Source organism: Pagrus major, chromosome 3 (assembly GCF_040436345.1).
Source record: "Pagrus major chromosome 3, Pma_NU_1.0".
Taxonomy (NCBI): domain Eukaryota; kingdom Metazoa; phylum Chordata; class Actinopteri; order Spariformes; family Sparidae; genus Pagrus; species Pagrus major.
This window is the reverse complement of record NC_133217.1, coordinates 13,579,507-13,592,812: the sequence shown is the minus strand read 5'-3', so window position 1 is coordinate 13,592,812 and position 13,306 is coordinate 13,579,507. Positions and strand designations below refer to the sequence as shown.

Sequence of the window (13,306 nt, the reverse complement as noted above, 5' to 3'; positions counted from 1 at the left end):
ATGCTGTAAATATTAGATTCTTAGCTGCGTAGGTGATTACATGGCAATTAGGGAGCTAAAAACTGTGGAACATACCCACACAAATATAACCTGAAGGCAGCACTTTGCTAAAAAACATTACAAACACTTTTTTTAACTTTTCCCCATCGCAGGCGAGTCGTTGCCATTAGCAACCTCCAACCAAATCCTGATCCGCTTCACCTCCAAAGGCCAATCCAGCTCTAGAGGATTCCACCTGGTCTACCAGGGTAAGTGTGTAACACAAACTCTCAAAAGCATACACAAACAAATCCCGCTGCCTTGTTTTTTTCTTTTTTGGATTCTCTCTGTTCTAACAGCCGCAGTTCCCCTCCAGTATATATTACTTGCTGAGTGATTTCGATAGGATTCACCAGGTTTCAGCTGTGATGTGCTTGTGTGTGTGTCAGCAGAAGTGTGCACTCTGGAACATTAACACTGCAGAAGTATAGCAGTCTGTTGAAAAGGTTGTGCTTAAACTCCCCTGCTCCTCTATTTCCCTAAGAGGGACTTTTCTCTTGAATTGTTTTTTTCCTTAAATAATGCAGTGTACCAGAAATGACATTTGCTGCAAATGTCCAAAGGCAATAGCAGCTCTGGAGAAAGTTTAATGAATAAATAATTATTTTTTGTATTTTATTATAAGTAAGCTGAGGGAAGCACAAGGCAATAAAGCTGAATATAATATGTTGTATTGTATTGTTGATCATTCAGACAGTCACATCCATTATAACTGCTTTGACAAATCACTCCACTGATCAATCGGAGGTTCTTGGATTATCCTACTAAAAAGTGAGTTTTTTGAAAACTAATTTTAAAGTTGAGAATAAACTGATCAGTCAGTGACAGAGAGAAGTAAAACAGCCTTATATTTTCTTGGAAATGTCACAGAGAATGACTTAAAATCCACCTGTAATCACTGTGTCTTTCACTCTTTTTCTCCACAGCTGTGCCACGGACCAGTGCTACCCAGTGCAGCTCAGTCCCCGAGCCTCGAAATGGCCGGCGTATGGGTAACAACTTTGCTGTTGGCGCTGTGATCCGCTTTGAGTGCAGTCCAGGTTATATGCTGGAGGGGTCCAGTGCCATTGAATGTTTGACAGTTCCCAATGCCCTGGCACAGTGGAACAGCTCCATACCCAGCTGTATAGGTAGGGCATGAATACTCAAATACAGACAGCAAACAGACTCACTAACTAAGGAACATACACAATTCTTTGTTTGTTTCTCTCTCCTTCTTTCTTGGTTTCTTTCTTTCTTTTTTCCCCTTCACTTTATTTCTTCACTTCTGTCTAGTCCGTCACACTTGATGCATTGAGTTTCAAACTCTCGTTACTCTGACACAGATGTGAGCTGTCAGCTATTGCCTGTAGCAATGCAGCAAGATTCAGCCACGCGGCTCACAGGTGGCAGGCTATGTTGAGGGTCGCATATACACACAGACATCCACACACGCTCTTATGGAGATATCCACGTGTATATACAAAGACACACACTCTCACACACTACATACAACTGTAGCAGATGCTCCTCTGCTGTCACCAGATGTGTGAATGTGCAGAACAAGCTGGGAAGACAGTGTTTGAAGACTTTAAACACTCTTTAGGAGTGTTACAGTTTACCATTCTAGTTGTAATTTAATGATTTATGTTGAGTGAGTCCTAAAATCAAATTTCTCTTAAAATATACAAAAAATATACAAGAAAAAAATCTACAAAAAAAAAAATCACAAGTTTACTTGTGTGATCATCATCCTGACACTTGTTTTAAGAAAATTCCTTAATCCTTCTTGCAGAATCGCATCTATGTTTCAGGAAAAAAGATTAAGGGGGAAGATTAATATTAACATATCTTTTTATAGTAATTTCATGCAAATTTATGCATGCTTGTATACATATACCTAATCTTGCTCTCCCCAGTCTGTAGCCATGATACATTTGGTACACTACTCAGTTTTTTTTTTGTTTTTTTTCCCCCTGCAGTTCCATGTGGAGGCAATCTGACCCATCGGACTGGCACCATCCTATCGCCTGGCTTTCCTGAGCCGTACCTCAACAGCCTCAACTGTGTCTGGAAGATAACTGTTCCTGAAGGATCAGGGATCCAGGTTTGTATAACCTGGCATTAACCTACCTCCTCAAAAATGGCTTAAGTCTATGAGTAAATCTGAGACATATTCTGTTAACAAGAGCGTAAATACTCTACCCATCAAAAAACCCAATATTTATCAATCCAGATGCAGCCCAAGGACGTAAGGGTATTAGGGTAGAGGTCCTCTTCCTTAAGAGATTAAAGTAGATGCTGCAATACCATCAGTTACATGATCATTTAGAGTTTATTAAATTGGGCAAAGAACAGCAGTGCTATTTTTAAGGCTTTTCTCAATGGAAAAGATATTTTTGCTCTTCTCCCATCTGGCTGTGACAAAAGCTTGATTTACCAATTTACCAACTCCCCTACTATTGATCTGATTCGTTGAAGTTAGCCTGTGTTCGACGGTGATGGTTGGTCCAGTCACCAAGTATTTTTGATGATAAGTACCTGCCCTTTTCCAAACTGTTACCACAGATTGCTTCCCCGAAGGTTCTGTTTAACAAGTCAGAAAGTCAGGATACTAGCTCATGATGAACAAGGGTGAAAACCGTTTAGTGTTCAGATCAAAGATTTTAGATGTTATAAGAAGCAACGGACTGTTTTGAGAAGGAAAAGGGAAATCCATTAATGGCAAGTATACTGCAGATTCATAAAAATGTAACCTTGCTACACACCAGATATAAAAGAAACAGGGAGGCTGAGCTACAGTGACCAACTGTATGAGCTCACTTAAAACATATTGAGTAACCCCCTTTTAAAACAGTCTCTGTCCAGGCTATTGAAGGCACTTAAATATATTATTTACCTGTCACCTTTACAGCTCTGCACAGTCTTGACAACAAGCTCCTATGTGGGAATATGTTTTCAGCTTACATGGGCTAATGAACAGAGCTACCCACAGTATATCAAGGAATAGCATTTAAAGTTTTCAGGGCACAGGAGAGTTGCTAAATGATAGTCTATATGCTTAACAGAGTCTCAGAATTTAATTTGGCAGATCACTATACCAGAAACTTCAGATAGCACAAACTGAAATAAATTTGTACATAATTGCCTCTTCAATTACTTTACTTTCCATTCTTGGGAGTTAATTCGGTTTGCATATTCTTATTCTTTGACGCGTGTGTGATGGAACTCCACCAGGAGCCTGGGCAGACGTCCCTGCGGATCTGCCTGACGGAAAGTTTTTAGGCTTATGCTTCAGCCTCTGTGGCTAATGACCTCAGTGCCGTCCCTCATCTATTAGCTCCTCTACCTCAGCTGACTGTCCTTGCAGGTCAAATACACAAGGTGGCCCACAGGCACACGTGCTGCACTACATAATAACATCGCAATAGCTTTGAGGTGAATTAGCCCAAGAATAAGAACAGAGAGCTGACTGCACTGTACTGCACTGTACTGCACACCCTCTGAATGGACCCTTGAACATTTGGATACCTGACTGGAACCAGAATAGTTTGGTAGTGATATATGAGAGTTTGTGTTCTTTAGGAGACCGCCACATACCCACACTTCACAGCAGACGGGTCACAGCCTGTGACCAAAATGTGATGTCTGAATCCTCCTCATACCTGCTATTTCTATTCCACCTCATCACTTTCAGACCTCTTTCTTCTTCCCCCTGTTGCTCCCCTTGTACCAACTAGCAGAGACACATTAGATTGGAGTGTCACGATCAGGAAGAGAACTTAAAGGAGCGGGATGCCTCGCTGGCACATTTGCTGCGGCCCCCCTAATGAAAGATCAATCTGTGATCTGCGTCGTCTCCCCAGGATGCGCCAGAGCCGCTACCGCCCCTTTAATTGGCTCGTATCCGATCTATAACTATCAGAGGCAGAGGAGAAGGCTGAGGAATGGATGTGAGAGGGAACTGAAAGGAAGGCTTGGAGAGAGCAAAAAAGAAAAAAAGCAAAACTCATGTACTGTTGAAAAAATGGATACATTTCTTTCAAGGATATAGTAGCCTAAATGGCAGAGTGTGGCCTCTTTCACTCATTCTTTATTTATTTTAATTTGTAAGGCCTCTGGCAATTAAACAACTTTGGTTAGTGTTCAAGAGCAAAATCAGTTTCAACGTTCTCTGCAGCTATTACACAATTTTCTTTATTACAGTGCCCACCAATAGAACACAGCCTTTCAACAGGTTGTTTAAGGTAAAGAAAAGACATTCTAATGTCTATTGCACAATGGCTGTTGCTTTCATGAGAATTCTGAACTATTGCTATTTGTTAAGTCCTTCAGAGCTTTTATCATTTTATTTTTACCTTTTTATTCACTTTGAACAGCATACAATGGAAAAAGAAAGGTGTATTTAGTCATTTGAGACTACCTATCAAGGCACGCTAAACAATGTTTGATCCTGTGAAACACTGAATGATAATGATGATGATAGATAAGAGGATTTGCAGGTGTTGTCCTGCACTTAGAAAAAGCTTGTGTCCTATGTCAGGGCTAAGACAACAGCCATTTTATAAATGAAAGGGGTTACGAGCCAAATGGCCATGCTTCTTCATTCATAAATCTTCAATCCTTCAACCTCACATTTGATTTCCCAACACATACATATCCTTGACCCTACTGTTACTGCTCTGCCTCCTAAATCCCATCCATTTTTTTTTTTTTTTTTAACTCTTCCCTGTCTCAGATCCAGGTAATCAGCTTTGTCACAGAGCAGAACTGGGACTCACTGGAGGTGTTCGACGGAGGAGACAACACTGACACCATGCTTGGCAGCTTCTCAGGTATTGCTGTACATACAGTCTGTGTTTGTGTGGGTGCATTTATTTTCCTAAATGTCATGTCATAAAGGAGATTTTTAAAGCCCATATCTATATCTGCCAAGAGCATTGAAGCTACCTAATAGTCTACTCAGTTCTCACAGAGCAGCATGTGACCTGGAACATATACTATATTTGTTAACCATCACATGCTGTATTTTAAAAAGAGCCCCTCATTTGGCACAGTTGGAAACATTGCTAAATTAAATTCAGAGTAAATGAAGGCAGCCAGTGTACTCTTGGGAAATTGCCTTTCTTCCCATGGCAAAATCTTGATATATTTCTACGATGGTTGGCCTTATTTGTGTGGAGTTACAGTGAACGTTTGTTTACAGTATCTGTGTTACTCTTCTCATAGTGAGGATAACGGAAAGAGAATTCTCCTTTTGTTTGTGCTTGGACTCAGACCAAAAGTAAATGTTAGATGTACCCTGAAGTAAACAGATGAAAGAGAAATGCCAGACTTACAAATTCAAGTTATTAAACGACCAATTTTAGGTCACACTGTTTCTGTAGAAAATGCTTCTTTCTCTTTATTTTCAGCTGCTTACATACAAATGCCTCCCTTCCTTTTCTTTAAAAAAGTGTGAAGGCCACTTTGTTATGCATCTGCTTTCCCAAATAACCTGATGCACCCATGAAAAGTCAGGCATGCATACATTTTTGCTGCATGCATGCAGAGACATACTCTATAACTCGGCTAAAGAAACAAGCTTTTAGATATTTGCCAGTAGCTTATGCAGTTAGTTATGGTTAGCCTATTCAGGAGATAGCATTGCTAAACTCCACTATTAATCTTCTCTCCAAGGCACCACGGTCCCAGCTCTCCTCAACAGCACCTCCAACCAACTCTACCTCCACTTTTTCTCTGATATTAGCGTGTCTGCAGCTGGATTCAGGCTGGAATACAAGAGTAAGTGAGAAAACAGTTCATACCATCCTGACCACATGTTTCTTGCTGGCTGTGTTTCTCCTTGAGGTGTGACATATTTCCTGCTATGTTGTAGTTACATTTTGAATTATAATTTAACCATGTACTTTATATTTCTGTATAATTATTAAATAGGCTTTATTATTTTCTCTCTCTGACATGTATTTTTATTTATTCTTTGTGCCCTCAGCGGTGTCTCTGACCAACTGCCCAGAGCCTGTGGTTCCTATGAATGGCATTAAGGTTGGGGAGCGTCTTCAGATGAATAATGTGGTGTCCTTTCAGTGTGAACCTGGATATACTCTACAGGTAACATCTCCCAGCTTCTGATATGATTTGCGCATAAATGATCATGAAACTATGTTGCTTTTTTCAGTGTCACTCCTGTCAGTTTTCCTTTTCTTCGGTTTTCTGCTCAAGCAGTGATAACATACTGTATCACAGTAGTGGATAAAGCAGACTGTCAGAGAAAATAAACTGCAGTAGACTGGATGGCCTGGATGATGTAGCATTTAGGCATTTTAAAAGTTCATCTACTGACTGTAACTCATAGGTTTTGGTCCAGATTGACTGTGTTCTGCATGTCTCTGCACAGGAGACAGTTGGTGACATCTGTGGAACACACTGGATACTGTGTTTTCCACCAGTCTTCTCTCACTGTTCTCATCCAGAAGTATTACATTTGACTTATGTCACTTCCTTCTTTTTGACTGGTTTTGATTTACATTTCTTAACTGTAATATAGACATTAGTCCAATAGCTCTGACAGCGTTTTTGTAAAGTTTAATAGCATCAGAATGAGAAGCAGATTTTAGCTATAAAATGATCTTTCGAAAAATGATTTAAATTACTTTTTTTTTCTTTCTCGTTTACCAAAGTAATTACTTCATATGTAATGTGATTTATCATGGGAAGGAATCACAGTCATCCAGAGCTCCGGCAAAGATTTATTTCACCCATTTCCTATTTATAATCAAATAATATTTTCTATTATTTCAGGGAGCTGAGGTAATGCTGCTAACTTGCAATCATGTAAATGACCAGAAATTCTCAGAGAATTTGCACTAAAGGCATTTTCCAGGAGTATTATGTAAATGTACCCAGATATAAGTTAAATTACTTAAATTAGAGTCAGCATTAGTTATAGATATTTATTTTTTTTGGACAAGTTGCATCAGTCATATTGTTAAAACACAGATATCCAGCCTCTCCTTCACTTTGCATCACACTGCACCAGGATTGGGCTCACTGCAGACTGCGCCCAGTTTAATGAAATTGCTTTACCACAATTATTTTTTAGGTACCTTGTTGCTTCCTTCATTTATCTACTAGAAATTCTATGGTTATGATTATGACCTTACATATGACCTAAATTCAGGCCACAGATATAGGTACATAAAGTAAAAGGAAATCAAAATATCATCCCTCAAGCTTGAAAATATCTGAAGTCATTATCAACCATTGCAGTAGTAATCTGTAATGCCTCTTTTTTAAAAGTACATAATAACAATTCAAAAGTTTACACTTGCATGTTGTCTTGGTGTCCGTTTTTAACCCATCCAGTATTATGTATTACAGTAGGTGCCCTAATTTCTTTGTCATTATCAAATGTTTTATATTTATGGTGAATTAGCTTTGTAACTCAACTGCAGAGCTTTCAAAATGCAGTGTTTCTTATTTTGGAAGTACTGAAATATATGAGATCGCCTCTCTATGCCTGTGATGCTCCCTCTCTATTATTCCCTGTCACTTCAGATGGATTTAGTGATTTAGTCACTGCATGAAGTCATGTGGAGACAGGCAGCAGGTTCAAATAACTGGAGCAACAGATGAGTGGCAGCGGGGAGAACAAACTAATCAATCTCCCGTTCTTTGTTGCAATTTTTGTCTTTGTGTCGTGCGTGTTCATTCATTGGCGCGTGGATGCTCGTGTAGGGGAACTCGCATATCACCTGCATGCCTGGAACCGTCAGACGATGGAACTACCCACCTCCTCTCTGTATAGGTAACAATACCTTAATTTCCTTCATTTGGTTCCATGTCCTTTTATCTTCTCTTCTATGTCTACATCTTTTCACGGTCTAACTTTGTTCTATGGTGAACATAAAAGCTAACTATTCCAAACAATATGCAGAACATCTCAGATCAAGGTCCGAGTGTAAAGTCTCAGAGATGTGTGAAAACATCTTCTTCATCATCATCCTGTGAATGAATGCATAATTGAATTACCATTATCATATGTAGATATGCTGCCTACAAATGGAAGTCGTAAGCTCACGGTTATGCTTGGCTTTTAAGTTTAAGTCGTCGCTGCTCTGCAACAGCATGTAGAAGCCATCAAGACTAACAATTTTGCAAGCTAGCAAGCGGGCAACATTATGTAGGAAATGCAAAGGCATAAAAAAGAATAGGCTGTTAGGAATATCCACATTTTCCTCATACATATTATAGATTTACAAAGAACATCTCTATACTAAAATTATATTAACTTACCATCCACCAAAATATAAACTTCATGGCCTCTGCCAAATCTGAGAAAATGAATAAACATGTTACAAGTTGTGAACTCTGAGCTTTTAGAAAATATCCACTTATGAGGCAATACAGTAGGTGACAAACTTTTGTACATTTGAGATTTCCAATATTGTTTCACAGCTCATACATGGAAACACATAATTTGACTGACATAACCTAGCTCTTGAGTCCATCAGCAAACAATGAAAATCGGAAATATAACCAAAAAAGTAAAAGCTGAATGCACACACTGAATGAAACTGCATTCTCCATTTTGCACCTTCATTCCTCCTTTCTGTGAAAGTGCCTTGACAAACGAGTCCCACTTATTGGAACAACCTACTATTGCCTAATTAGTTCCATCTCAGACCCTGATTCGTTGAAGTAGAGGGAAGATTCATCGTGTTCGCAGGCATCAGCAGTTTCCTGATTACCTCGGGCATTTTGTGCTGCTATAGGATAACATTTAACCCCTCACTCGTTCTTCACAGAAACACACTGGTACAGCACCCCGAGTTTCTCTGTGTGGTTTCTCCCTCCTCTGGCTTATATCCCCTGTTTGTCCCATTTATTTCTTAATCTTCTTCACTGTGTTTGCTTTTTTCCCTTACCAGTACTTCTGTCTGTCTATTTCTCCTTGAGTCAGCTAATTCTTTTACCACTAGTTTCAGTATCCTTTCATCTTTTTTTTTATTTTGGTGTCAGGATCTCTCGCTCTTTTCATCTATCTTGATCTCATCATCCCTTTTACTTAGTATTTCCATTCCACTTTTTTCTAATTTTTTCTTTTCTTTTGAAAAGTCCTTGATTTCAGTCAAGACATTTACAACATTTATCCATCTCTGGTTTAAGATGAAAGGGTTAGAGCAGCAAAAGATACACTCTGTGGCACCTTGATACCTCAAGTAGAAAGTAAATAGCTCCAGAGTTCCTTAATAGTGACATAAAGTTTTCCATTTGATGAGATGGTACGGAAATTTAAGTCATTTTTACATCACTTCATTCTTTAACAGCATTTTCGTTATTAATAATAAAACTTTAACCATATTTGATTGGAGAAAGGAGACATTATTATTTTAATCTGAGAGAGTCACTGTTTGCAGATGCTAATGAAATGCTTTGTCTGCTTTCTTCCAGCTCAATGTGGTGGAATCAGGGAGGAGATGGAGGGCATGATTCTCAGTCCTGGTTTCCCTGGCAACTACCCCAGCAACAGTGACTGCACCTGGAGAATCTACCTGCCAGTTGGTTATGGTGAGCATAATGAAGAGGCTCTTGCAGGCATTTCCACACTCAAGAACCTTTAATTATACAACTTGTAGAGCTGGATGTGTGTAGGTACATATCCTTAAACTGTTTAGATCCGAGATCCTGTGCAGGGTTAGGTACAGTGTTCACGCAGCTCCTCAATAAGTCTAAAACAAAATTAAGGAAATTAAGGTCATACATTTTCTTTAATTTACCCTAAATTTGCTGTACCTAATACATTTAAAGATGGTGCATTTAAGGCTGATGGGGAAGTTGTCACGCACAGTAGCCTACCATAAAACTTAGATTGGTATTAGACAATGAGAGACACCACCATTAATAGAAGCTTTATGTTACATGTACATCGTGTTGGCTTGCTACAGAAGTTGGCGTCTGGTTATGTATCATACTTCTGTTATTATCAGTTGTGGTTGCTAGCTAGCTAACAAGCTAGGGATGAGCCGAGATGGGGAGATAGAGTAGATAGACACCCAAAATGGTATGAGTATGAACCTGAAAATGAACATAATATGGGACCTTTAATTTATAAATGTTAAGGTGTTAAAAAGGCCTTGAAATCCTTGACTTTCACTCTAAAAATTGTGCAAGAACACTGTGGTAGTATTTCAGGAAGAGGATGGCAATTCTGTTATCAACTTCCTGCTACCTTTTTCTCAATATTTGTCATTTCTTCTTTTCCCAGGAGCCCACATGCAGTTCCTCAACTTCTCCACTGAGGCCAACCATGATTTCCTTGAGATCCGCAATGGGCCCCTTGATACAAGCGCAGTAATCGGCCGATTCAGTGGCCAAGATATTCCATCGTCCCTCCTCACCACTTCTCATGAGACCACAGTATATTTCCATAGTGATCATTCACAGAACAAACCGGGGTTCAGATTTGAATACCAGGGTAAGAGACTAAACAGGATCATGTGTAGAAAAAGTAGTTAAAGATGCAGAAGATTGGAGCAGGAAATAATGATCAGCCTTAGGATTTTCAAAAATAGGTTTGTATATATTTATAATAATGAGCATAAGCACTAAGACATAATTTTGTTAATTGTAAGGCTGAGGCTGTAAGTGTTTTTGAGTCATTTTCTTCTGCAAAGCTGGATCAAATTAGTAATTTCTTCAGTGTGGCTGGGGCTTTTTGACTGCTCTACACCACCTTTTTATGTCACAATTTCTAAAACTACTACTACTACTAGGTCAGAGCTATTTCCCTCAACTGACATCATATAATCACTGTAAGAATGAAAGTCACGGAGATGAATAATGCCTTGTAGCAGCGAAAAATCATCTCTTGGAGTGTTGCCTTTTTTTCTTCACATTCATTTATGTGCAATTACTGTCACTTCACTGGGACATGTAAAGCTATAACATTACTGAATTAGCCTGAGAACAGACTGTGTCAGACTTATCAGCCCACAGAGCCAGTAAATTCCTATACCTATAAATCTTGGTATATAAAAGTGTTGATCATTTAAAAGATTTCTTCACCATGTGCCAATAAAAGGCCTGACTGCATATCCACATAGCTGCAAGGAATAAATTGCCCTTGTCTGAAAATGCAACAGGCACACAAAGTTTGTATTTTGTGATTCAACAAACGAGCCGGCAAATCGAAAGGTAGCATTATGCATTTACATAATTATGTGTACATTAGCATATAAATCAAGCATTATATTTGCAAATACCCCCCTTTTGTAGCATTTGCATGAGTTATCTCCTACAAAGGGAAGCTGTGATCCATAGAAATCAATTTCTTTAGTCATATTTATATCCTGGCTCTTCAAGGCTCACTGGCTGGGGGGGGGGGATGAGTACAAATTATTTACCCACACTTCTTCTGATTACTGCATCATACTCCTCCGGCACAAGTCAAACCGCCCCTGGCATTTTTTTTCTCCTCTGAAACCTCTGTCTGAGGAGGAGGAGGAGGAGGAGGAGGTCAGTGGGTGGTTGAGCACAAGGATGAAGAACAACAGAGAGATGAGAAAGGGGAATTAAATATGGAAAAGAAATAGTGGAGAAAGAGCATTTACATGTTGAGGGAAATTTGTTGTTGCTGTGTGAATTGATTGCTCGCTTCAGTCAATTGCTAAGAACCTGAAGCACACAAGTGGTCTATGTCCGTACAGCAGGTGGCCACAGTGATCTTTAACCTAATAAGCATTTACTGGCAATTACTTTCTGATTTACTTTAAATTACAGTATTTACTTTTTTGTGTGGGTTAATTTTAGAACTTACATGATTGTTATTAGAAAAATGAATTTCCATTGAATAGACTGATGTATGTTTCTGTTCCTTCCCTCAGCTTACGAGTTACAGGAGTGCCCTGATCCAGAGCCTTTCCGCTACGGGGTGGTGGTGGGTGCCGGCTTCAATGTGGGCCAGTCTATTTCCTTTGAGTGTCTGCCTGGGTACCAACTCATGGGACACTCCATCCTCACCTGTGAGCACGGCACCACCCGCAACTGGGATCACCCTTTCCCTCGCTGTGAAGGTAAGGGATGTGAGATTTGTCATATCAAAATCCAAATAATTTGCAAATTGAACACATTTCTTAATCTGAACAATAAGTACTCTTAAAAACTAGTGGCGGACTATACTGCCTCATGGACACAGAACCAAAGTAATAACATGATAACTTCCTGTTTAGAACGCACTGAGCTATTACATCATTAGTGTGAAGTACGGCTATGGAGATAATGATTACCTATTATGAATAATGAAATTATACTGAATTATCATCCCCCGCTAATGAGGCAAAGCATTCCTCACTGAAAATCAATACTGTGCTATACAGGAATGGAGACAAATAAAAGATGAATAAAAGAGGGGCTAAATTGAAAAGAAAAGTAATGGGTGCTCTTTCTTTTGCCTCGTCCTTGACCCACATTCTCACGCTCCAGCTGTCGATTATTCAATGAGGCTGGCAAAATTACAGAGGGAGGTGATGGCCATGACACCGGAACTTTGAATGGGCGAGCAGGGAGATAAATGTGAGGGAGAAATGGAGCAACAGAGTGAAAAGGCAGTGAGAACGGAGATAGAGTTTATTCTCTCACAGCTTTTTTCTTTTGTATAGGCCTTTTCAATTTTCACAGAAGATTATTAGGCGAGAATTCTTACCTGTGTGTGTGTGTGTGTGTGTGTGTGTGTGTGTGTGTGTGTGTGTGTTGGTTTGTGCAGGAAAATGAGTATTATATCAAATACATTTATATAATATTAATCATATTGCAGTAGACTGTATCCCAGTACACAATGCAAAATGTATTTATATAATAATGTATGCAATTCCAATACATCTTGTACCAATGCAATATGCTGTGATAATATACAGCATTTAATATACACATAACAGTGTAATAGTGTGTATTTCAACTTCTTCACATATATTTACATGTTTTTGTGTGTGCATTTTAGCTGAAAATGACAACATATATGTGAAAAGTGTTTGTGTGTGTGTTTGGGCAATGTTCTATGCATTTGCTTTCTAAAATGACCAGGACAAGATAGCCTGATGCTTCTGACTGTGAGTGTAATTACATTGGCATTAAGGCTGTGACCTGGTGCGAGGAAGTGATGTACCAGGAGATGAAGTGATTAGAGATGCTTCACTGTTAATGGCATAAATATATCTTAACACACACACACACACATACACACTGCTGCTTTATTGTTTTATTGACATATTAGATTTAAACTTACTGCAAA

The 13,306-nt window shown here is 39.1% G+C and overlaps 1 protein-coding gene across 1 annotated transcript in view; it reads left to right on the top strand.

Moving 5' to 3' along the window:
• The window catches only part of csmd2 (CUB and Sushi multiple domains 2), a 241,593-nt gene that overhangs the window by 183,704 nt on the left and 44,583 nt on the right, over positions 1–13,306 (top strand). The window contains exons 34-43 of the mRNA XM_073463092.1: positions 153–248; positions 966–1,169; positions 2,001–2,125; positions 4,757–4,853; positions 5,698–5,802; positions 6,011–6,129; positions 7,756–7,825; positions 9,472–9,588; positions 10,286–10,495; positions 11,904–12,092. Coding sequence (XP_073319193.1) covers positions 153–248; positions 966–1,169; positions 2,001–2,125; positions 4,757–4,853; positions 5,698–5,802; positions 6,011–6,129; positions 7,756–7,825; positions 9,472–9,588; positions 10,286–10,495; positions 11,904–12,092 — 1,332 coding nt within the window. The remainder of the gene's footprint in view (positions 1–152; positions 249–965; positions 1,170–2,000; positions 2,126–4,756; positions 4,854–5,697; positions 5,803–6,010; positions 6,130–7,755; positions 7,826–9,471; positions 9,589–10,285; positions 10,496–11,903; positions 12,093–13,306) is intronic.